General features: G+C 38.4%; 2 protein-coding genes across 2 annotated transcripts; one reads left to right on the top strand and one right to left on the bottom strand.

Annotated features, from left to right (window-relative positions):
• The first annotated feature begins 2,597 nt into the window (after positions 1 to 2,597).
• Positions 2,598 to 6,980, top strand: LOC107571098 (fucolectin-like). Its single transcript, XM_016257373.1, has 4 exons — positions 2,598 to 2,625; positions 4,529 to 4,811; positions 5,725 to 5,876; positions 6,880 to 6,980. The coding sequence occupies exons 1-4, from the start codon at positions 2,598 to 2,600 to the stop codon at positions 6,978 to 6,980; spliced, it is 564 nt and encodes a 187-aa protein (XP_016112859.1).
• A 1,835-nt stretch (positions 6,981 to 8,815) lies between these two features.
• Positions 8,816 to 13,990, bottom strand: LOC107571099 (fucolectin-1-like; the record flags this gene model as incomplete). Its single annotated transcript, XM_016257374.1, has 6 exons — positions 13,957 to 13,990; positions 13,749 to 13,787; positions 13,180 to 13,459; positions 12,946 to 13,088; positions 12,304 to 12,386; positions 8,816 to 8,845 (listed from the first exon to the last, which is right to left on the bottom strand). Coding segments are annotated over exons 1-6 (609 nt in total), but the record flags the coding sequence as incomplete, so codon positions are not given.
• Between the last annotated feature and the right edge of the window lie 13,328 nt (positions 13,991 to 27,318).

Here is a 27,318-nt window from a genome sequence, read left to right on the forward strand (position 1 = left end):
CATCATATAATAATTGTTGTTAATAGTGTTCATCATCTGTTTTATGTTGTTCACCGGGACAAGACCACAGGAACCAGATGAGTCCTCTGCACAATGTGACTTTGCTGCAGCCTGGAATTTAACTGCTGGTTTCGTCTGGTCAGAGGAGAACTGGCCCCCCGACTGAGCCTGGTTTCTCCCAATGTTTTTTTACGATTTAAACGATTAATGCATGAAGACAGGAATATTAATAGACCAAACTCAGTATACATCTAACATGACATCTAACTAATCTTACAAACTATATAAAGTCAAGCAGGTGTAGCCAAAATATGAATGCAACGCGCTTAATTGCACGTTAAGTGGATTCATTACGCTTAACGTAGGCTACAATTCAGCATGTTGCGTTTATGTTCTGGCCACATCTGCTTGTCTGTATAAAGTTTATAAAAACGGTATTGTGTATACTGAGTTTAGTCTTTTATTATCACAGTTTTAGTGCATTATGTAACTTTAAGCGTGTAATGGTTTTCTATTGGGGAAAACACTTCATGTAAAATGATTGTCTTTCCACTTGGATTATGGTGCCATTGTCAAGTAGATAGTGTTTATGACAAAAGAAATGTGAGAGATGTTTTTTTTAAACTGGTTGTTGCTTTAGTACATTAAACCACCTAAGAGTTTTTCACGTTATGCATTTTAGAATACCTGGCTTTAGATGCTTGACATTGTAGACAAATAAAACCAATTAATGACTACATTTTTAATAAAAAAAAAGATGGAAATTGCTATAGTTTTGATTTTATCTTTGTTTATTTAGCCTTAGTTGTATTATTTTAGTATTTACAGAGTTAATGTTAATGTATTACCCAGATAGCACATGTACATCTGCAAGATGTCTGTTAAATATCGCTTCATCTGGAAAGCATCTGCTGTGTGCAAACATCTTTCAGACGTCAGTTTTACATGCATTCTAAATCATAAACATCTTAAAGACATCTTCGAATAGTCTTTTTGACATCTGATAGGTATTGCAGAGGAGCAAACACTCTAAAAAATACGTCTTGCAGATGTAAATGCAGACGTCGAATAGACGTCTCCGTGATATAGGTGTGCTATCAGGGTAACTGGTGTCATTATTATTGCTTAGATAGGACCGGCACGTCTGCAATATGTCTGTTAAAGATCTCTTCATCTGGAAAGCATCTGCTGTGTACAAGATCTGTCACATGTCTCTAAGATGTGAGTTTTACATACACTCTAAATCATAAACATCTTAAAGACATCTTCTAAACGTCTATTTGACATCTGATAGGAAACGTCCTATAGACGGATTGCAGATGAGCAAACACTTTAAAAAATAGGTCTTGCAGATGTAAATGCAGACATCAAATAGACGTCTCAGTGATGTACATGTGCTATCAGTGTATTATTATTATTTAGGCAGGTTGCAAACGTTCAAGTTTTATAATGTAGCACAAGTCTAAAACTTATTGATTTAAAGAATTAATGTATGGACATTTTTGTTTGCTTTGAGACATGTACATTTGTTTTAGTTTAGTTAAAATGTTTCCCAGTTATGTTAGTTTCTATTTAATTTAATCTAAATAGCTATAATTTTCAGTTTATTTTTTGTAAACGATAATAACACAGTGAATAGAATGATTGTGTTTCCTAGATTCTTCCAGACCATCATTTATGAAGTTAGCTTTTAACTCCACTGCTAATCTGACCGACCCGACAGTAACGGACAGCGTGCTTAAAGAGGTGAGAACGTGATGTTTGTCTCTTATCGCAGCCTGATGCCTCGCTATAATACTAATGAATCGTTCATTGCAGTTGAAGTCAGCGCTGGCTCTGAGAGGAATCACTAATGTGACTCTGAGCTGGTCTCGAACTCCTGAAGAAGCAGTGATCCATAATCAACGTGAAAAAGGTGAGTCTGTTCCTAAAACCAGCGATCTAACGTGAAGGAGAAACACAGTAAAATCCAGAAACAATGTAAAAGCTCTGTGATTTTCATTTCTAGATGCCTGCTGAAGCAGATCTCAGATTCTGGTGCTTCTGTGTGGAGCAACAGCTATCATGAGTTTAATTGCATTATATTATATTCATTATATTTATCTCATAGTCACTGCAAACATGCTGTTTTTATTGACTCTCTGATACATGAATAATCATAAAGAAAAAGAAAAGGAAAAAATGCTCAAGTTTTAAGATTGAATTTTGTCTAACTAAATAAATAAATACAACGGATTGTGAATGAAAATAAAATGGAAAAGATGCTCAATGTGCTTAAAAAATGCATCATGCATCAGATGGTTAAATAGTGCTTAAATAATGTAAATGTAACATAATTTATAGGGTTTTGTGTGCTTTTCATGTCAGAAATATTCATAATGTAATGTAATTTATTTACTTAATAATTGAAAGTAGTTTAATTCCACCTAAAGTTTTTTTTTCCAGACGTCCTAAGTTTAACAGATTCAACACAAAAGCACTGAATGATTAGAGAAAATTCAAGTCCATCAATCGGTCATCAAACCCCGTCATTACTGAAGCTGTTCTTGCTTTCCTAGTTTCTAATTCAACTGCTCATTACTTTATCTTGCGTTGAAATGCATGATTTTAAGTACAAACAGCCAGGTAACGTTACACAGATGCAAAGGCTCTCATTCCGACTCCCAGCCCACATTTTCCGTGTGTGACGTCACACAGTGAGACAAACATAAGAAAATCTTCGGGATTCATAGTCAGATTTCAAACTGACCGTAAAATCACTTCATCCTCGTGCTGACAGAAGCTGCTGATCCAGATTGTGGGACTTCACTCAACAGGACAGGTCAGTGCAGTTACTTTATTACAAAATAAATATGTCAATATGCAATTTGTGGCGACAGTTATTGATTACAAAACATAGTGTCAAAACCATAAAATAAAAAATGCATTCCTTAATAAAAGTCTAGTAATAATGCATTTACAAATTTTTTAATTTTAATAAATTAACATTAAATTTAATGCAAAAATCAATAAATAAACTGCTCTAAAATGTCAATACAGAGCAATGTTTTGAATCCATGTTTTTAATGAGTTTAAAATGAAAATCTATGATCTTGTGACCTAACTGACATGTAAAACACTAACAAATGGCCCTCAGTCATTACTGAAGCTGTCAGGAGACTGAGATTTTACAGCAGTGTTCCTCTCCCTGACATTAAAAGACTGTCACTTTATTTGTCATAATCTCTGTCGTATTTCATATCTTTGTTTTCCCCCAACATTACAGAGGAATATTTGATAAGGGCTTCTCTGTGAGATGATGGGAATCATCAAGTGCTGGCTGTTATTATTTGGTAAATATGACTTTCATTACTGAAGTCAAAACAATGCAATTCAAATCATCGGATTTGTATGATTTTGCTGAACATATTAAAGTTGATATACTATATAGTTCAAATAAACTCATTCAGTCATTTTTATAAACACATTTATCTTTGCCCCCTTGCTCATGCCTTTTTATAAATAGGGAAATCACCGTTTGCATAAATCAATCACATGAATCTGGCATTGTCTGCTTTACAAAACAAATGCAACATAATTTGGATGCTTATTTGCCTTTAACATATGTTTGTTTCTTATATTGATCTCATTAAATATCTTTTGGACAGGGCTGTTTTCTGTTCAGGAGCAGGCAGAGGGCGCTAAAGGTAGAGCGACTTTTTGATGCACCTGTTTATTATTTGTCTATTTATTTATTTTCACATGCACGCACACACATTATACATTTAGACTACTTAGCAACAGTTAACTAAATAACCTTTCTGTTTTGACAACGAAAATAACAATGTATGTAATTCATTTAAGCTATATATCATTTTTATAAATGAGGACGTGCCCATGTCCCCAAATTGTTTTGTCAGATTTAATTACAAAATTATAGTCCCACCAAGAATTCACAATGTTTTTTTTTTCTTTTTCCCGAATTTTGCGATTTTTTTAATAGCTAGGATCACACGTTTACAATATTGTATGACTTTAGATGTACAACAGTCATACGTGACAGAAAGAAAAAAAACACGCAGACAGCTTGATTATTGTGTCTTACTAAATTTTTACACATACTTTTTATGCAACATATGCTTCTTTTTGTTATAAAATTAAGACCATAGAAGCAAATTACAAACACATCCTTTTACGGTGGATTTTGCGCTAATTCTTTTTTTTTTTTTACATTAAGCACAAGCACTGTCCACACCTTCTTCTCTCATTCAGGCATGCTTCTTGCATGCATGTCAATAAATTTGAGCAGTACTGACCGCTCTTTTTTCCATCTATTTATCAGAAAAACTGCAACTTATGTGTTAAAATGGCGAAATATGCACGATCGCAGAAAACACGACATTGCAAAATCATGATTTTGCCAAAACCTGTAGGGACCTTAAACAGGTGCACACGCATCTTTTCCACTGGAATGTAAAGCTAATTTTAAATGGAAATTAAATGCAGTGAAAAGAGCCACTTCAAGCATATGTCTATTTGCCTTTTCTAGAAAATCTGTCAGGAAGAGGAACTGCTGCACAGTCGACAACAGCTGGTGCTCAGTGGTCCGCGGACCGCGCCATCGATGATGGGAAGGATATCTCTGTGCTTTCTGCTTCTTGTGCGGCAACCAATGTTGAGGCCAGACCGTGGTGGAGGCTGGATCTTCAGGCTGCGTATCGAGTGAGTATCGTGGTCGTCACCTACAGAGAAGACTGCTGTCCAAATAATAGGAAAGACTTTCAGATTCGCTTCGGCAACTCTCTGCAGGACGAAGGAAACGCCAATCCCAGGTGAGGCACCTCAGCGTGAGCATATTTCTCAGGTAAGCTTGTTTAGTTAGTAACTGATTACATTAGATTAGCCACAGAGAGGACAAGTTCATCGCCGCTTTGAGCTCTAAAACCAAAATGGAACCAGGTCACAAAAGAATAATTGAATGCATATTATGAGAATCAAATTTGCACGTCTGGTAAGATTTTGTAAGTGAACTTTATAATGTTTTCAAATTTAATAATAGTGGCATCTGATTGTGTAAAATAAATTGTAATTTTATTATGATTTTTACGCTACATTTAAGCAATATTGTTTTATTGATGTGATTTTACGTTTGTGTGCAAATTTCAACTGATTGTGAAAGATTTTCCAGTGTTGGGTGCAATGCATTACTAAGTAATTAATTAGTGTAATTTCATTACTTTTCACTTGAAAAAGCTCTTCTTTTTCAGTAATCTAATTACAGTTACTTCTGATGCAATTGCATTAAATACTGTAGAAGAATAAAACATGTACTGCATGTTTTTAATTTAACCTTCTCTCTTTAAATACTTTTGGTCAGTTCAAGAACAATTTATTTATTTGAAAGAATTAAAAGAATAGTTTCATGTCTGTGTTGTTCAACTGAGTTTAGTATGGGATTTAGAAAGTAGCTTAATTAGTAATAATAATATGTAATGCACTACTTTTTACAGAGTAATTAGTACAGTAATTGAATTACACTAGATGTAATTAGTAGCTAGTATTTAATTACTTTTTTAGAGTAACTTACCCAACACTGGTCTCATCAAGGATATCATTGATATTCTTGATAATCTCCCATTTTCTGTAAAAGCGCCTATGTAATTTAATATATTTATTTGTTGATTGTAAATAAAGTAAAAGGCTGTGTGTGTGTGTGTGTGTTTGTGTGTGTGTGTCATCATGTAGCTGTGCCGTGATCTCCAGTGATTCAGAAGCCCACAGCGTCACCTACTCCTGCTCAGATCGGGAGGGACGGTACATAAACGTTTTCTCTCGTGGATACCTTTTCGTGGATTTCAAGGCCCTCTTGGTTTGTGAGGTGGAAGTATACGAGACAGGTGATCAAACTCCAGCAAACCATTCTTCAGTTCATTTTTTAGATGCTTAGACACTTTTGTAGACACATAAAAATGGCGAAAACTACATTTTAAATATAGTTTTCACTGTATCGTTGTTTTAGTTTTAAAAGTCAATTCAATTTTCTGCTGAAGTAGGCTATTTTTAGAGTTTCCAAAGCTGATGTATTAACTGGTATCACTGATCAGAGGCGTCATGCCCATTCAAAGTGAGGGGCACGTGCCCCCTTCGATTTTTGAGCCAAGTGGATTTTGAATGCAGCTTCCAAAAGACAAAAAATAGCCGATTAATATTTTCTATATTTAATACAGTTTTTTTGAGATTGCTTGAACTACTAGATTGTCAGTGAAAATGTTCTTTGATAATCTAAATGTTCTTTGCTCTCTGTCTGTACAATGAAAGTGTTATGATTAGTAGCCTAACTTGCAATGCTTTTACCCACATTAACTTTCAATGCTAAATTCACATTAAATAAACTCAGTTGTATTAAAAATATGTCATGGCATGACATCCATATCTGTTAATTAAGTAAACAGAAAGGATTTTATGCATAGTTAATAGATTACATTATTAGGTTACTTTGACCATCGCCCACTAGATTGATGTATTTAATGATATAGTTAATCCGTTTGAGGATGTTTCGAATAAAAAGGAAAAAATAAAATAAAACATAAGTGCTGTTGTGGCTGCTGTGTGTCACATGATGACCCCCCCCCAACTCGTGCCCCCTCAAAAATAATGAGTGCATGACACCCCTGTCACTGATCAAAGGTTTACCAGCTTTAAATATATTATTGCTAATCTAGTGGCTTTTTCCTGTTTAATGTAGGCAGAAGTTCCATAATAAAACTCGTGTCTAAAACTAAAATTAATTTGTGGCCATCTTTTTAGTTTGTTTTTGGGACATGCAAATGTGTTTTAGTTTACTTTTACCCTAGTTAGGCCTATGACTTTTTCATTTTCAAAGTGAATTGTGTCTCCTAGAATATTTTAGACGCTCGTTTATGAAGATAGTGTTTAACTCCACTGCTAATCTGACCGACCCGACAGTAACGGACAGCGTGCTTAAAGAGGTGAGAACGTGATGTTTGTCTCTTATCGCAGCCTGATGCCTCGCTATAATACTAATGAATCGTTCATTGCAGTTGAAGTCAGCACTGGTTCTGAGAGGAATCACTAATGTGACTCTGAGCTGGTCTCGAACTCCTGAAGAAGCAGTGATCCATAATCAACATGAAAAAGGTGAGTCTGTTTCTAAAACCAGCGATCTAGAGTGAATCTACTCTGTAAAATCCCTCAGTGATGTGGTTAATGATGAGGATTTTCTTGATGAGCTCTGTGATTTTCATTTCCAGATGCCTGCTGAAGCAGATCTCTGGAGCTTCTCTGAGGAGTAACAGCCATGAGTGTCATTTTCATTATATTATATTATATTCATTATAAAGTTACTGCAAGATGCCAGACTAAACATGCTGTTTTTTAACCCTCTGATACATGGATTATAATGAAGGAAAAGGAAAGGTTTATTTTTAATAAAAAGATACAATAAATAAATAAATAAATAAAAACCTTAAGTTTGTTCTTCCCAAAATCATGCAGTTTGTTATAGGGGAAAAATAAAATATATATAAAATATTATTATTATTTTTTCCACCTAAATTCCCTCAAAATGATGTATTTTGAAAGACACATGCCTGTATTGAAACAAAAAATAGCAGCAATTATTTCAGTGGTACTTGATGCATCACCACTTTCATCAGCCAATTAGATTTTGATGCTGTCATAAAGAAAATAATGCTAAAACAAGAGGACAGTGATATAGAATTTTGTGTAGTGATGTAGCATCATAACACATAGCTGTTAAAGACCTGTCCATTGTAGTGGACATCATGCATCAGAGGGTTAAATAGTGCTTAAACGATGTAAATGAAACATTATTTGGTGTGTTTTCATTATATATATTTCTGGCAGTAGTAAGATCTTCACTCTTGTTTTAGCTTAATATACCACTTGGATCAGGCATTTGTCATTTACTTCATAAATAGCACATGATGTCTTCTCAACTATAACTTTCTATTATACACATAGTAGTTAAATGTTTAAAGTTTAGTATAGAGAGAAAGAAAGTCTTTTAGTAAAGTCTTTTTAATAGTCAACACAGTAACATTCATATATTGTGTGTTCAGGGTTTAAACAAGGCGACTCAGACAATCAAGGTCACATTTTATTTGTTCTGGATAAATATACATAAAGTTAATTCATTCTTGAACATCACACAACACACTGCAGCATCACTTTAACACAGGGCTTTAAGTAGCTTATTGCTTTAATTAAAATTGTATTGTAATAAATTAACTGATACACAATCTGAGTAAAATAAATATACTTATATTGTCAGTAGTTATCGGTGAATGAGAGTCATTTTAATTGTCCTTCAGATAAACTGCTATATTGATGAAATGAGCATGTGTTCCTTGATCAAATTAAACTATAATACACATACTGTATGTACACTGATACATTCAGTTAAGTATTATGCATATTTATACAGAATATTTCAAACCAATTTTATGAAGCAAGATGAATATGAATATGTCAGCAGCTGAAACAATTACAGAGATCAATGAATTATAAAAATGAACAATAAATAAACATCTGCTTGAAAGATTCAGTGTGTGGTTCCAGATTAACGTTTATCAGCACAAGTCCTGTGAATAAAACATAAATATTGTGATAATCATATTCTCCAGCAGGTTCTAAAGAGCCTGTTGAGCTTCAGTGGAAGTGAGATTGATCATGATTCATTTGATTAACTGCACCCTAATGCAGTTATTATAGATTAATGCTCCTACCTTGTTGTTTTCTCCTCGTGTGTTACTTCACGGTAGGGGAGACTCGTCCAGGACAGTTTAACATCAGAGACCGGACTCAACCCCAGAGTGGACTGCAGCTAAAACACACCGACAACTATTAAAGCAGGTTTAATTTAGTATAACTTTACTAGCCTCGTCACGTGACACACAGCAGCCACAATAGCACTTTATAACTGATATAGGCTTGTTTTATTTATTTTGTCCTTTTTATTCGAAATATTCCCAAACGTGTTAACTATGTCATAAAATTTCTAATTTCTCAAATATGTGTAAGTAAATGCATTTTGCATCTTTATAGATTATCTTAGTTGAGCTATAATAGGCGATGGGCAAAGTAGCCTAATAGTGTAATCTATTAACTACGCATAAACCCGTCTTTTTACTTAAGTACCAGATATGGGTGTCATGCCATAAAATAATTTTAATACGACTGACTTTGTATTTAATGTGAATTTAATAAAAACATTGTAAGTTACTAATTATAACACTTTCATTGTACAGAAAGAGAACAAAGAACATTTACATTAGCCTATCAAAAAAACATTATCACTAGCTACGCTTCCAACCACTTATTTGTATGTGCATTTTGGATGATCGCATAAAAAAACGCTGGATGGAAACATCAAGATGCGCAAAAATTCTAAAAATGTGCATACAAAAATGTATGCGCACAAATGAGTAGAATAAACTTTTTTAAAAAGTTGCATAAAAAATGCGCATAAACTACGATGGAAACACATTTACCAAATAAATTCCACCATGTGCATTGAAAAAGTCATGTGACTTTGCGCTATGAGACGAGAAAACTTGACTAACCAGCGGACCGATCTCGTTCACAGCATCTATATGTTGTTTTGGTCGTTCTGAAATGCCTGAGGAAAGTCTGTCATCAAAGTATTTCTGTATCAGGGGTGGATTTAGTGATTTTGGGGCCCCAGGCAAAATACAGGAATGGGGCCCTATACAATTTCACACATTTACAACCTTGAGGTTCCTTTCCCTGTTTTGATGCTCGCTGCTGCACGACCGTGTCCCATAGCTGTGTCCAATCTTTTAGATTTTTCATGTACATGTTATAAATAAAGGATTTCCTTAATGTTGTAGATGCCTTGTTCACATTTAAACAGGTTATAATAGTAGTGGAGTAGGTTGGACACTAGGGGGTGCTTTGGGGTAATTTTTTACTATGCAATTGTCTACACAACGCAAGGCTAATTCTAAACTTTAAAATATACATTTATTTTTTATTTATTTTAATTACACATTTGAATTCAACTGAAGGAAATTATACATTTACACGCTTAAGGATTATTTCAACCAAATGTGAAGTGTGCCTGTGTGGAAAGTGACTGTGCTTGGTCCTTCTTGGGTCCTTCACAAAAACAAATTAGCGCCATTTAAAAAAATGTAAATAGGCCCTATATAATATGCACTGTTGCTTAGTATTACATTATAGCTTCAGATGCATGATATTTGTAGGGCCCTATGAAATCAGTTTTATTTTTCCCAAATTAGCCAAAGTTTTATTTTTTCCAAAATCTTTTTTTTGCGTTTGAATTTTTCTGGATTCAGTTTTTTTTTCCCCCGTATTATTTTTTCTGGATGATTATATTAAATTGTAACAAAAACCATGTCTAATTAATTAAAATCATGAAACTTGTTTAATTGAACAGCAATTTAGGCCTATTAAAAGTTGAACAAAAATGACATTCTTAAGGCCCAAATTCTGCGCTTTCTATTAAAAACATTTTGTATTCCATTTTAATGGTTTAATCAAAAACATATTAATTGAATTCATAAAAACAACTTAATTTATTAATTTGTATACAATAATAGGGCCCTATGAAATGTTTATTTTATTTACTGATTTTTTAGAAATTCTGTGTTGTGTATTTTCATTTTTCAGGTAATCAAATGAAGGCAAAAACATTAATTTATCTTTTATTCCAATGAAAATTAATCAAACCCTTTTATTTATGTACATTCAAAGTGCTACACAACAGAAGTTTACTGTGTAACGAGCAATGCCAAAGAAATCGTCAAATATTAAATAAATAAATCAAATGCAATTCAGCACACTTCAATTAAACCGCGATATGGACTAGTGTATGTGAATATTAAATGGCAAAAACAGTATTTAGCTACTACAGACGACAACCGTGAGCATAGCGCGTGCTTCAATAGCAAACTAGCAAACGAAACGCGTGTCTGCGCCGTATATTCCGTGACATTGCTCGTTACATTAAAATGGAATACAGAAAAATTTAAATGGAAAGTGCAGAATTTGGGTCCGTTTTTATGAATGGATTCCGGGATTCCGTCCTACCGATGTTTTCTACATCGCGGAAATCATAGGTCCCTAATTTTGCTAAGAAGCGTGTTCAACGCAGATGCACAGTCGGTTGTCGTTGTAATGAACACCACATCAACCACTTGCGTGTCCGCACTGAATGCGCATCTCGCATATAAAAAGCATTTTAGGGGGCCCTTGGCTTTTGGGGGCCCAAGGCGGTCGCCTACCGTTGCCTAATGGTTAAGTCCACCTCTGTTCTGTATAATTACTGTCTTACATGACTGTGTTCCGAAAACAGAAGGCATCCACCTCTAACATCTGAAAATTATTATATTCAGTGGCTTCTCCTAGTTTTCTTAGAGATATTTAGTGCCAGTTTATCAGGAAGTGACGATTTTGTTTTCTTTGACTCGTTGGATGGAAACGGTGCTTTACTCGAGAATGTTTTATGCAATATTCCAGTTTTGCGCATAAGTTAAATTCACATCTTTGGATGGAAACATAGCTACTGACTTCAGTCTAGCCAGAGTTAAATCGCTTAAAAAAAATTAAAATTAAAACACATTAAAATCACTGAAGCGGTTTACACTGTGAAATGAGTATCTTACTTACATTCGTACGCACATCTGCACTTTGTTGTTTCTGATAAGAGAATTCGCCAGAGAGCAGAATTTAGTCGGCGAACGCACACTGAACAAAACTTTCAGCGATGACTCATCAGAACGCCTCTGATTAGTTATTGCATTTATAAGCTCAACAGAATCGTGTGTGATTGGTTTTAATGCGGAGCGCTGTAAAAAACGCGTCTGTCTCTGGCTCTGCGCCAGTCAGCGAATGCAGATTTGAATTTAGCAGCTGGTGATGTTTTACTTTTTTTTCCCATTACTGCCACCCACAGGACAAACTGCACACAGTTTGGTGTGATATGATTCCAAATTTAGGACCCAGAACCGCCCCTGCTGAAAAGTAGGGCTGCACGATAAATCACATGCGATATTTAACACGCATCTTGTCAGTAAAGCCATTCTGTAATCAGCGGTAAATCTCCATCACCTGCGGGCTTTCACATGGAGCAGCATTAACCACACAGAGCCGTTATTCACCGACAAACCGCTGATTAAAGAATGATATAATTGATCGTGCAGCCCTACTGAAAAGTGGAAAGGAGTATTTCTCTTTTGATGTTTTATCTTTTAAGATTTTGTCCATTTCAATTCTTTGATCTGTTGCACATTTTCTTACCTGATCTAGAAATGTGTTGCTCACTGCAGCTGTGTCAACACTGGAGGTTAATTTCATCCTCAGATAAACTTTTTTCCTATAAACTGCAAAAATGAAATAAACAAATGTTTTTTTTTATTATTGTTTTATTATTTTGATGCTTTCAGATGCAGTATGTAGGCCCAGTTTAACATAATGATTAAATTAATAATTTAAAAAATAAAATAAAATCAGTGCAGATTCTATTTTGCGGGCAAAAAATGTCCATCGTCTGACTGTAGCGACATATGAAGCACAGCTCACTCACATGTAAGTCAGTTTGAAACCAATCAGCTTTCTGCTGAGCAACACAGCAAATTTGCTAACTTTTATTATAATGACTGGAATCTGCCGGCCCGTGAAAACTCAACTGTACTTCCAATACGATTCCAATAAGAATCTGTGCGTTCCAGAGATTCCCATGAGGGCAAAAAATTCCACATGCAGATTTCACTGCATGTTCAAGTTGATCATGCAAACTCGACCAACAGAAAGATGCTGGGCTTGAAAGTGACATCTTTGTGAGCTGTGCTTCATACATTTCTATGCTTTTGACAATGTAACTATTTTTTCCACGTGAAATTTCACTAATGTGACCGTCTAAAATGAGGTGTCAGAAATTACCTGCTCCATAAACCTCCACCTCACACAGCGTGAGATGCGTCTGGATGTTAGGAAGATACATGTTCACATAACGACCTTCCATTCTGCCGCAAGAGAAACTGACAGTACCACCTGCTGGGAGAGGTGAAGTGACGACAGCACATCTGCAGAGAGAAAGAGAAAAACCACGAGACAATCAGCTGACCTGCAAATCCGGTTCTCCTGACACGTTCATAACTGTTTTCATAACTTCACCTGGGATTGTTGTTGCCGTTGTTTTCCAGAGAGTTTCCGATGCGGATCTCTACTCCAGTCATGCGCTCCGGACAGCAGTCGGCTCTGTTGGTGATGGTCACTTTGTAAATGCAGTAATAATCCAGCAGGTCCAGCCTCCACCACGGGTTGAGCTGGTTTAATGTGATGGAGCAGAATGAGGCTGTACCTGGAGCATATCTGATGCCATCGATGGCGTTTGCAGCTCCCCAGCTGTAATATGTGGTCGACTGTACAGCCGTTCCTTTTAATGCCAAATTCTCTAAAAACATTTAAAGAGACAGAGGGTCCAGACTCAAATGTGTGAAGTTTCAGTACATTCCATGTGGGTTCAAATATTAAATTCCAATCCAAAACACTCAATTCCATTTACTACTACATTCAAATATGAAGTTAATATTTTTAAAGGATCTGTGCTTACATGAACTAACTATGAGCAGTTGTATTTTATTAACCAACATTGACAAAGATTAATAAATACTATAAGTTGTGTATTGGTTAATGTTAGTTAATGCATGTTAACTAATGGGACCTTAGTTACTACTTTTTACCTTCCAAGTTTTCTGAACTCCCCTGAATGCAAAAGACACCTGTTACAAAAACAAAATATTTCCATTGCTTTCTGGGATGTGGATCAAGTTTATGTTGCATTTGATACTATGCAGGCCGTCACAATACTTTAAATATTTTCATAAAGAATAGCTAAACAGCACCTATAATTATACGTCATCTGACTGATTGCGTGTCATTTTTACTCACCCAAAAGTAAGAACAGATAAGAGTGTCCCTCCATCTTGTTTTTTAAAGACCATAAACCAGATCCCTGTGATGGTCTGATATGACAAGGGCATCCGTCCCTCCTTTTATTTGTGTTTCTCTTAGCAGCTCGTTTCTCCACCCTTAGGACATTCTCACTGACAGCTTGCTGAATATATTTCACACATCATAGCTCCTCCAGAATTGCTTTTCTCAGCACACCTCTCAGGTCAAGTCTGATTTACTAAACAAATCTGACAAAATTCAAATTAAATTGAGTGTTTTTTTGTTTTTGTTTTTTTCCCCTAGCACCAGAAAAATACAAAAGATATGACCAGTATTTCAGATTGATTTTCTTTTTTTTTTCCATGCTTGTTTGCATCCATCCACAAGTTTCATTTTTAGAATTGTTTCAAATTAAGATCATCTCCTAAAATGAATTAAAAAAAAGTTTCCTCAGTTTATACTGAATGAGAAACATTATTGTGGTACAGTATAATAAAATCAATTTATGTAACATCTGAATGAAAGCAATGGGATAAATAGTCTAGAAAAACTTGTGTGATTAAGAAGATATTCAAAATAAGGATGCATGTTTAAAAAATAAGGAAAGTGTATAATTTTATGTATCATTGCCAGCTTGACATGACTGGTGGAGGGAAAGTATCTGTGTTTTTATTCCCGTGTAAATTCAGTTATATTAAACACACACAGTTGCATTTTCATGTTTTATGGAAAATTTAAGCTGTTTTCCTCATGGGGAGCAAAAAAAAAAAACTATGTCTGTAATTAAGAATAAGTCCATACAGCCTTTCATACTGTGTCCTTGTCTTACACGGATCATCAACCTGCTGTGATCTTGTGAGATACTGGTTCAGAACAGTCCTTAATCCTGAAGGGGTTGCTTCCCTTCTCACACGTGGTATCAAGATGGGGTGTGATTATGTTCCTCTCCATTGGGTACACTTGAATTCAGATGTCGTGACTGGGATAGTCAACCTTGGCGTGTGTTTCCAGTTACCATTTGAAGGGGTAGGTCTTATACTGATACCAATATCAGATTCCCCAGGGCCCTAACCAGACACTTACCTCGCTTAATGGTTAAGTCCGCCCCTGGCTGGCCTGTGTGGCCAGGTTTCTTTTTAAATTATAAGCTCTTTTTTTTTTATTGTGAGAGGGAGGAGGATGCCAATTAATTTGAAGATTCATGTTGTCGCCTGTGTTTTAATAGAGAGGGAGTAAGGGAAGAGTAAGTCTTTCTTTTCTTTTTCTTTTGAAGCTAGGTAAGGCTATGCCATTTATTTTCAAGCCCTCAGTAAGAGTTCCTTTTGTTTATGTGGCACGATAGGTAAGGATAGTATTTTTCAGAAGTGAATGGCTGGGTCGGGCATTTTCTTGACGTCATCAATTGGTGCCTGTTTGAGGACTTATAAAAGTCACTGGCGTATGTTACCTAGGTAGGCGTCATATCCCGGAGGTAGTTTGACTTCCTGTGCTTCGGCTAAGTATGACTGTGGGTCACTTCAGGTAGCTTAAAGTCGGGTATTGTCTCTGCTTGCTGTATTTTGGTTCTAGTTTTTAGTTGATTTGCATGTCAAGTCAAGTCAAGTCACCTTTATTTATATAGCGCTTTTAACAATACAGATTGTGTCAAAGCAACTTTACAGCATTAAATAGGAAAATAGTGTCAATAATGCAAAAGGACAATAGTAAACACTACATTTTAAGTTTAAGGCAGTTCATCATTGAATTCAGTGATGTCATCATCCAGCTCAGCTCAGTTTAAATAGTATCTGTGCAATCAAGTCGACAATATCGCTGGAAATTAAGTGTCCCTAACTAAGCAAGACAGAGGCGACAGTGGCAAGGAACCAAACTCCATCGGTGACAGAATGGAGAAAAAACCTTGGGAGAAACCAGGCTCAGTCGGGGGGCCAGTTCTCCTCTGGCCAGACGAAACCAGCAGTTCAGTTTCAGGCTGTAGCTAAGTCACATTGTGCAGAGGACTCATCTGGTTCCTGTGGTCTTGGCTGTCTAGGAGACAAGGTCTTCACTGGGGATCTGTCTCGGACTTATCTAGTTGTCCTGATCTCAGCTGACATTCAGGGCTGTAGAGGTCCTTGTTAATGTTGTACTTAGGGTATTTGATAGGAAACGAACAGCGACACAATAAGGTTCTGGAAGTGCTATAATTGTTTGTGTGATCACTTTGCTTGTAGAAAGTTATGACAGGCCAAAATCATCACTGCTGCAAAGTTGCATTTTTCCAGTTGCCAAATATGCTAATGTACAGCAGCCACATTCACACAGCAGCAGAATACGGTTGTCAGTCCTGTATTTGAGTCCTTAACACGGTTACGTTCACACAATACATTTATTTAGGAGTGACAACTGCATTCTATAACCAAACTCACACCCGTCTATTTTCAGGACTCACAACCGCATTCTCAGAAAACACACACTGTATGAACTGCACAAATTGTAGTATGAGAGAGAGCCGCTCATATGTGGTTTCACTCTGGGTAAGTTACAGTGACGGAGAAATAAGCTGTGCATCATCTGAATGTTTTATATCGAGTCACTGTTCTCTACTCCACTGAAGCAGTTTCCGTCAGTTTTGTGTTCTGTGCGTGACTTAAATTCAGTGTCATGCGCGAGATGCAGAAAAGGACGTGACTGAATATACTGGCTTGACTCTCATTGCACATTCATACAGACAGTATTCGAGACGCTACTGTGCAGTAAGCTGCTGTTTGAACGGGACATTTCGAGACTGTAAGGATGTGCGGTTGTCAATCCCTAAAACTGACAGTGTGAACGTAGCCGTAGTTAATGTAGTGATTACTTTTTTATTTCTGGCACTATGGCATTTTTAAGCTGTGTCGGAGATGTTACGTGTATCTAATAATATCGGTCACAAACATGATCACTGCACGATCTAATGTGTAGTGTCTTATTAACTCACTGTCATGCATTGTGTGCAAATATGCATTTATTATCCCTCTTCACGTTTCGTTGATTTTCTCCACTGCTAAATAAACTCTTAAGCCTCTTTAAAGTCCTCGTCAGTACTCCTAACAATTGTGGACCTTAAGAGCTCTTTTAAGGGTTAAGATGCTTTCTGAATAACTTTTTTCTTTACTAGGATCTTTTCTTTAATTTTAAGAGGAAACACCCACATTTCTAAGAATTTTCTTAGAATTTTGTCACTAGGAGCAACTCTTAGCACTAAGATTTGTCATGAATACGGGCCCTGGCATCTTTCAAATCATCTCACCCGTATGTATAAAACTTCTCAGAAATGCTCTTAAGAATATTCTTAAGCTTTGACTTAAGTGTTAAAAAATTCTTAAGCCCCGTTTAGACTACACGATTTTGGCCCGATTTGCTTGACGTAGGGTGTCATAGGGATTCGTAAACGACAATGAGTGTCGGGACGCAAGATTCAATAGTTTCAACTCGTGTAGTGTGTCATAGTGCACGACAACCGATGCCATGTCTGCGACGCTTCACGATGTCAACACAGAAAGTCTAGCATGTTTAATTTGTTTTCCGTCGTCCACGACGGGTTCCGTAACATGGTTGACATTGACCAATAGGAGCACAGAATCTCTTCTGTACACAGCTTTTAAACATGGCAAAACGAAAGAGAGAGGACTCTGCTGCTAGGTGGACTTAACAAATGGAAGACAGCCTTGTGGAGCTATGGCAACAGTACGCTTACCTTTATGATGTGTCATCGAGGGACTACCACGACAGAATAAAAAAAGATAAATGTTGGCGATCGATAGAAGAGGCGCTTCAGCAACCTGGTGAGTACTGGAATTAGCATGTAAGCTAGCAAATCACTCATTATGTTCTCATTCACAATAGCAACACAGAGTTTCCCGTACATTAATTTATTTGTGGCGGGGCGGGAGTTTTTATATGAATGTATTTTTGAAGGTAACTGATTGTCTTCAGAAAGTGTCGTTGTTATTTTAATTTCAAGTAGCGTTTATGATCACAGGGCTGCTTTGTTTACAACCGTTGCTGGGAAAATGCTATTTCTGCAGCTCCAAAAGCGCCTCTTGCTGGCACAGAATGAATCTACTTCCTATCTACTTACACATCTACTGATTTCATACAGTAAACACAGACACACACACACACACACACACACACACACACAGAACTGCCATCTGTGGAAAACACTCGATAGACAATTACAGAGACATTTAACATTTGGATGTGCTAGATTTGTAATTTACTTACCTCTTCCCTAGTCGTTGAGGTCCAAACAAAAGCTGCTTCCCTCCTAACACAATATGGGAAACTACTCCGTCCAAAACCAAGTAGATCCAGCTGGTGACAGAAAGTATGCCTTCAAATTGTCTTGATTTTTTTTGGCAGCGGTTGTGGCATTCCGTGCATTGCTGACTGGCACAGAGGGGAGTTCTCTATCTTTTCTCCAAGCTCCGGGTACTACATTGTGGTTCTCATCTCCTGCATCTGCAAAGGCTGAAGGCAGGTACACATCTGATGCCTTCTCCTTGAGGAAGTTGTGCACACAGAGTGCAGCTAGTGTTAGTGTTGCCACTTTGTCAGGCTCCAGAGCAATGTTGGACAGGAAAACACGGAGCCTATTGGCCAAAATTCCAAATGCGTTTTCAACTGTACGCCTTGCCCTTGACAGCCTGTAGTTAAATATTCACTGTCCATGGTTCAGATTTCGGAAGGAGAATGGCTTCATCACGTCGTTTCGAAGAGGGAATGGTTCATCTCCAACAAATGCATAAGGCAATGTTATGTAACTGCCTGGTAGTGGCTCTGGAGGGGGGACATTCAGCAGACCTCTGTCCATGGCAGTTCGGAGGTCTGACTGGCCAAATATTCCTCCATCTGATAGTCTTCCTTGTATGCCAACATTAGCATAGATGATTTTGTAGTTGGCGTCAGCTACTGCCATGAGCACGACAGAAAATCTTGACTTATAATTATGGTAGGTGCTTCCAGAGTTTGCAGGTGGCTGGATGTAGATGTGCTTGCAATCTATGGCACCCAAGCAATTAGGAAACTGCCACTTGTTTTCAAATCCTGCTGCCACCTCTCTCCACGCTGCCTCCGTTGTAGGTGTCTGGGGAAAAAAAAGAAACAATTCAATTAAATGTTTTCATTTTCTCTGAAGTCCACTTATAATCCTATTAAAGACTTCAACTGTCATTATTTAGAAACATGTACATTGTATACTCTGGTTTTGACTTTGTGGTTAAAACATTTGTGCGGTTTAACAGATGAGGCTTAAGCCTAGTCCGATACTAAAAAGCATGTTTGAGCTGTCTTAACTGGAAACAACTTGCAATTACCTATCTTAAAATATGTCAGTGCCATTGTTTTGTCTCAAAATGAATAACAGTAATGTATGCACATTTATAAAAGCTTTTTAAATGTCCAATTTAATTAAGGCCTAGTCCTGGCTTTTTTTTTTTTTACTGACTTGCCTGTAGCAAGGAATCGTAGCGTTAGAGACAGGCGCATTCTTGCACTGATGACTCTTCTAAATTTTGTGTCCCTTTTTTGAATGAGTGGTGTAACTTTGTCAAGCAAGTAGCTGAAATCCTCCACATCCATCCTGAGAAGTTCACGGAAACCCTTCCTGTCACTGTCCTTCAGTGCAAATAGAAAGAACCCGTTTGGGAAGTCAAACAGTCTGGTAATAATCCAAAGCAATAGTTAACTGTTTTATTGTTCACTTAAAAACCAAAAATGGACATCATGCAGAAAAAAAAAATTATTCCAATGGAAACGGCATTGCAGTTTTTATGTGTGCATTAAACTTATTATTGTGACTACATTTGGTGGAGTAATGTATCAATCAAAGGCTGATGATACATGTGGCAACTTTTTGAGCAATGTTGCTGTCAACGGGCAACAATGTCAGACACAGGGCCCACGACCGATCTTAAATTGCCCCATGTAACATCACCTGGAGATTTAAAAAAAGGCTCTGTGTTTACCCCATGTGACTACATTAAAGAAATTGTACTTCTGAAGTGAAAAATTACATTGGTGATCAATGAAAAACACTGGAGCTGCATACTGCTTAATTTAAGCTTTAGCTCGATTTTTTTAACAGACTGTTTTTGTCTGGCTAAAAATAAAACTATAAACAAACAACATTTTGTTCTCTTTGGAGGATTGACAGCCCATATTGTCCTCTTCGAGCAAGCCAGGAATGTGTCCACTGTCGAGTTTTCTTTCTTTTTATGCACTTTTCCGAGGACAACACAGCCAGTACAAAACACGCAACTTCGGTATCCATTGCCACTGTTGTTTACGGAAGTCAGTCTGTAGCTGCGGCTTCTTGATGACAGTAAGCACGTTGTAGACGTCACGATGATTGGTCGGGAAGCAACGTGTAGTCTGGCATGTTTGGTACCCACGACACGACAAGATTTTATCCAGTCAAAATCGCATAATCTGACACAGTGACTGTCGTAACCGACAAAAAAAATTGTGGAGTCTGAACAAGGTTTTAGTTACAAGAAGGACTTTTCTAAGAGTAGGATACTTTTATAAAAAAGTCTCTAAAATCAACGTTTAGTAAAGTATAAGACTGATTCTTAAGTGTTGACTGAGGTGACACTTAAGTCTTGCAAACTAAGGACTACAATGTTGTCAACACAAAATGGCTGACCTCGACCTCTGAAACAGCCAATAGTGAGCCTGCTCACAGCTGCACAACACTAATCATTTAATGTAACTACAATAAAATAATTTAATTAAGACAATGAAATATTTTAATATGTAAAAATATTTTTTTTTTAAAGTATTTGTATTGTGCGAAATGATCACAAATTGCTACTGATGCTTTGAAATTGTTTTTTTACTGGTATGTCTCCTTGTTTACTGTTGGAGCACTGATGTGAATATGAGTTCCATCAATGGCTCCAACAACTCCAGGAAAGCCCACAATAGTCATAATTTTTGGCGAAAAACTAATAAATTATGAACACATGCAAAAACAAGAAATTGTTGATGTATGGTTTGTTAGGATAGGACAATATTTGGCCGAGATACAACTATTTGGAAATCTGGAATCTGAGGGTGCAAATATTAAAAAATTTAAACATTGAGAAAATCGCCTTTAAAGTTGTCCAAATTAAGTTCTTAACAATGCATATTACTAATAAAAAATTTAGTTTTGATATATTTATGGTAGGAAATTTACAAAATATCTTCATGGAACATGATCTTTACTTAATATCCTATTGATTTTTGGCATAAAAGAAAAATCGATAACTTTGACCCATACAATGTTTTTTTGGCTATTGCTACAAATATACCCCAGCCACTTAAGACTGGTTTTTATGGTACCGGGTAACATATTTATATTTATATAGATCAGTGAACTCGCCATTAAGACATAATCTAGCAACATTTAGCGGCTGTTTTAGCTACTTTCATTTGAAAGCAGTTTGGCAACACCAAACTTTTGCCAAACAAAATCCCTCGTATTTTGATGGTTTAAGTGAAATGTGGGGTAATGGAAAAAAAAAGCTCCACACTTTTGGCCACTGTTGTGTTTGGTGGGGTTAGTGCCACAATATTTAAGACCATCATCTTAAATATGGTTTTAAGTCAAGTATATCAAGTACATTGCTGCATTTTTCCAATTTTCCACCCAAAATATGTAATTACTTCTTTCATTTCTGCAATTAGAGTATTGATTTTTAGAGTGGAAGAAGTTACAAAAATAATTTACTATTTTCACGATCAAGTTTGCATAATTTTTCAACTTCATATCATCATATAACTCCAATACATCATATCTTCATTGGAAAGTGTGTATCTCCTCCTCTTTGCGGTCATCTTGTTACTCCTAGCTAGGTTAGGAGACATCTCCAGCTGTCTTAAATAATTTAAGAGCTGAGACCTAGTCTTAACACTTAAGAACCTTTATGAATCACACTTATTCTTAAGTCTAGGAATAAGAGTAAAATTTTGTCATTCTTATAATTTTGACACACTTATTAAGACAAAAATTTTAAAATTTTAAAATTTTATAGATAATATAATAGATAATCAGAGATATACAGTATACACAACAGAATATGAGACTCTAATTCACAACAAACAACAACGCCAACAACTCTGCTCTCTCCTCCTCTGCCTTGTTACATCCCGATATTTCAAAAGATGCTAGACTTCGAGTGACGAAACAGCAGGTGCGTCTTTGTACGCCCAATTAGGGCGGAGTCACCTAAAAGCAAGCGAGAGAATGGCAAAGATAAACATGGAAAAATACGTCTCCAGACGTAACAGATGGAAAATGTATTAATCAATGAAGAATTACTGAAAAAAGAGGTATTTCTGAGATAAACTCAAGAGTTTCACTGATCTGACATCATATAGAATGAGATAAAATAGAATAGAAATCTATTATAATATAGCCGGGCCAATGGAAATTCTTGTAACAACTACGCAAATCACCAAGAACGTAGTGTGAAAGTACAGCTGTAGAAAGTTGCTTTTGTTCTTTGTCCAGTGATGAATTATACTGTATTTCATAATATCTTCTGCATGTTGACTTGATGTATGTTAACTATAGTAGCTCAAGATAAACCCACAGCCCTGTAGTTCATGATTTCCACTCCATCAGTCTGATCGCTGATCATTTCCATGTTGTTTTGTGTGTATTTGAATGCTCTCAGACAGGATGTAAATCGGGAGCTCCACAGGAGTCCATCATCTGCTCAAATCTCAAACAATGGGCTGTCATTTCATACAGATCTCAGACAGTACATTTTCGGCTGTTTTGCCTCAAACACAGACATAAGCACCACTGTAAGCTATTAGTGTTCAGAAAGACACTTTTTTTGGTAACACTTTATTTCGATAGTCCACTTTAGACATTATATTAACAGTAAGTAACTTTGCAACTACATGTCAGCTAGCAGTTAGTAGAGTATTAGTAGACTGTCTGCTTAATATCTTCCAACTCTTTCTTTGTCAACTTATTCTACTAACCTTAAACCTACCCTAACAGTCTACTCTGAGAGTTAGTAGACATGTAGTTGCAAATGAATGAGAATTAGTTGACATGTAGTTGACATGTAGAATGCCTAAAGTGTAAAGTGACATGTAGAACGTCTAAAGTGGACTATCGAAATAAAGTGTAACCCTTTTTTTGACAAGGATCAACTGGAATGTTTTTCCTTAAAGGGATCATATGATGCAATTTAAATTTTTCCTTTCTCTTTGGAGTGTTACAAGCTCTTGGTGCATAAAGAAGATCTGCAAAGTCGCAAAGACTAAAGTCTCAAATCCAAAGAGATATTCTTTATAAAAGTTAAGACTTGTCCATGCCCTCCTAAAACGCCTCGTTTAAACACGCCCCCACATATCTACGTCACTGTGTGGGAAGATTTGCATAACGCCGCCCAAATTTTCACGCAAAGAAATAAGGCGTAACGTTTATTCTTGCTGTAGTATTGTTGCCGCCGCCACCATGTCGTGAAGGCGCTGTGTTTCATTGTGAAAGCGAAACTACTTTGTTTGGCCTTCCAAAAGAGGACGACATCCGTTTCGTCATGCCTGGAGCTGATCCGTGCAGGTCGCTGAGAAAAAACATCATCTTCGCACTGTCAATCGCCCGGATCGGCTTTCACCGTGGACGAAGCAGAGTCCAGCCCGGGGTCATCACATGTGGTTGCCACAAGCCTCCTTTGTCGAATCTGCTGGGCGCCGCTCACACAAGCCGCTGTGTGTTTCGTTGTGAAAGTGAAACTACATTGTTTGGCCTTCCAAAAGAGGACGACATCCGTTTCGTCATGCCTGGAGCTGATCCGTGCAGGTCGCTGAGAAAAAACATCATCTTCGCACTGTCAATCGCCCGGATCGGCTTTCACCGTGGACGAAGCAGAGTCCAGCCCGGGGTCATCACATGTGGTTGCCACAAGCCTCCTTTGTCGAATCTGCTGGGCGCCGCTCACACAAGCCGCTGTGTGTTTCGTTGTGAAAGTGAAACTACATTGTTTGGCCTTCCAAAAGAGGACATAATATTTCTATAAAGTGGGGCAGTTCCAACTTTGCAAGGACAGTCTGGGGTTTCTGACACATAGCCTGTAAGTACATTTTTTATATTTAAAGTATTTGCCACTAATGATTCAAATGCGAGTTTGAGCAGTGTAGATGTAACGAGGGGGTGTGACGACAAAGTGGGGATCCAAATGCAAGGCTTTAATAAGAGCGTAGTCAAACAGGCGTGGTCAACAACAGCAAACAATGATGGCAGTGGCAAGGCAAAAGAGTAATCCAGATAATCAGGCAATGGTCAGGGCAGGCAGCAAAACAATCATAAACAAGAAAACAGTCCAGGGATCAAAACACGAAGGCAAGGAAACAGAGAAACTAGACACACGGAAAACGTAGAAACAACGGAAGAGCTATACAACATTCAATCACCAGCGATGACAGAGAGTGTCACCAGCGATGACAGAGAGTGTGTGTGTGCTATTCTTATAGTCCTACTAATGTGAGACAGCTGTGAACCGATGATGAGATCTGATGAGAGACAGGTGATGCACTTGATGAGTCTGGGCAAAGGATTATGGGAAATGGAGTCCTGAGTGAATGGCAAGGTACAGAATGGAGTGCCCTCTAGAGGAGCTCATGGGCACTCCAGCTGGAGATCATGACAGAGTCCCCCCCCCCCAAGGAGTGGCTTCCAGACACTTCTTAACATGACCAGACCAGAGTCCAGGAGGGAGGTGGAGCGGAGGCAGGGGGGGGAGGGTTGGAGGGCCAGGTCCATGAGGAAGGAGAGGAACAGGGGACTGAGACAGAGCCGGCGGAGAGCCAAGGTGGAACTGGCGGAGCAGAGGGCCAAGGCGGAGCAGTGAGCCAAGGTGGAGCCATCGGAGCAGAGAGCCAGGACGAAGCCGGTGGAGCAGGGAGCCAGGATGGAGCAGTAAGCCAAGGCAGAACCAGTGGAACAGAGAACCAGGGCAGAGCAGAGTGCCAAGGCATTGCAGTGAGCCAGGGCGTAGCCGACAGAGCAGGGAGCCAGGGCAGAGCTGAAGACCACCAGAGCAGAGCTAAGGACCACCATGGCTGAGCAGGCGGAGCAGAAGACCACCAGGGCGGAGCTGATGGTGCAGGATACCACCAAGGTGGATCAGGCAGAACTGGAACATAGAGCACAGAGAGGTTAACAATGGCCTCAGCGGCCATAACAAGACTGGCAGACAGTTCAGAAATGGGTGAGCAGAGAGTTCAGGGGCAGCCTTTTTGACCGTGGCTGGAATGTCAGAGAATTCAGAAACAACCTCCTTGGTCGGAACAGGATAGGCAGAGAATTCACAGACGGCCTCCATAACCGGGAAAGGACAGACTGAGGGTTCAGAAACAGCCTTCTTAGCCATAGGGTTCAGAAACAGCCTTCTTAGCCATAATAGGACAGGCAGAGAGTTTACAGAGTGCCTCCATAGCATGACAGGACAGGCAGAGAGTTCACAGATTACCTTCTTGGTTATGACAGGGCAAACAGAGAGTTCGGGAGAGGCATCTTCGGCCGATTCAGAGCAGGATAAAAGTTCATAAGTGGCCTCCGTAGCCTTGACAGGACAGGCAGAGAGTTCACAGACGGCCTCCATAGCCGTGACAGGACAGGCAGAGAGTTCACAGATGGCCTCCATAGCCGTGACAGGACAGGCAGAGAGTTCACAGATGGCCTCCTTGGCCAGAACAGAACAGGATGAGAGTACTACTGACACCTCTGGAGGTTTTGCAGCAGATGCCGCCACCTCTGGAGGTTCTACAGAAATACAAGCAGGAAACAGGGAGAGTTCATTAACATTCTCCTTAACAGGACAGGTACAGATTTCAGCAATGGTCCCGTTGACCGTGACAGGACAGACTGAAAGTGTATTACTGGGGACCACCACCTTACCAGGAGCCAAAGCGAGTGCCGCCGCCTCGGAGGGTTCTGCAGCCTCAGCAGCCACCTCTGGAAGACCTTGATAATCTGGGTGTAACAGACAGGACGTGACATAACTCTGGATGATCAGCTGTGATGCGACGTGACTCTGGATGAATAGCTGAGACGTGACATGACTCTGGAAGATCAGCTGATATGTGGTGAGATTCTGGGAGATCAGCTGTGATGTGACGTGACTCTGGACGATCTGCTGAGATGTGACGAGGCTCTGGATGAACAGCTGAGACTTGACTTGACTCATGAAGATTAGCTGTGACTTGACTTGACTCACGAAGATCAACTGTGACTTGACTTGGCTCATGAAGATCAACTGTGACTTGACTTGCCTCATGACGATCAACTGTGACTTGACTTGACTCATGAAGATCAGTTGTGACTTGACTTGACTCATGACGATCAACTGTGACTTGACTTGCCTCATGCCGATCAACTGTGACTTGACTTGCCTCATGAAGATCAGCTGTGACTAGACTTGACTCAAGAAGATCAGCTGATACATGACGATGCTCTGGAAGACCAGCTGAAACGTGATGAGGCTCTGGACAATCAGCTGAGACGTGACGATGCTCTGGAAGATCAGCCGAGACGTGATGAGGCTGTGGAAGACCAGCTGAGATGTGCCGAGGATCTGGACGATCAGCTGTGACTTGACTTGACTCTGGGTAGGCAGCCATTTCGTGGAGAGTCTCTGGGTTGGCAGCCATCTTGTAAAGAGACTCTGGACTGGTGGACATTATGGGACGAGATTCAGGAGAAGCAAACATGACTGAGCTGGTGGCCATTTTGGGAAGAGACTCTGCTTCTCCCATGGTGAAAGGAGAACCACATAGCAAACAAGCATAATCCATAAAGTCTCTCAAAGTACATTTGAATTCTCCTCCAGGAAACCATGACTTCACAGACTTGAGTCCAAAACGAAAAATGTATTTTAAAGCAATTTCATCAAATGGTACTAGATAGGCTAATTCACAGAACTGATGAACATACTCTTCAATAGATAAGCCTCCTTGCTGAAGATGTAGTAGCTGGTCAACTGGGTCCATGGTTGGCCTGGAATGCTCAGAAAGCCGCTGGATCCGGGTGTGGCTGGTGATTCTGTAATGAGGGGGGCATGACTACAAAGTGGGGATCCGAATGCAAGGCTTTAATAAGAGCGTAGTCAAACAGGCGTGGTCTACAGCAGCAAACAACGATGGCAGTGGCAAGGCAAAAGAGTAATCCAGATAATCAGGCAATGGTCAGGGCAGGCAGCAAAACAATCATAAACAAGAAAACAGTCCAGGGATCAAAACATGAAGGCAAGGAAACGGAGAAACTAGACACACGGAAACCACGGAAGAGCTATACAACATTCAGTCGCCAGCGATGACAGAGAGTGTGTGTGT

The sequence above is a fragment of the Sinocyclocheilus grahami genome, unplaced genomic scaffold, assembly GCF_001515645.1.
Source record: "Sinocyclocheilus grahami isolate Dianchi unplaced genomic scaffold, SAMN03320097.WGS_v1.1 scaffold1549.1, whole genome shotgun sequence".
Taxonomy (NCBI): Eukaryota; Metazoa; Chordata; class Actinopteri; order Cypriniformes; family Cyprinidae; genus Sinocyclocheilus; species Sinocyclocheilus grahami.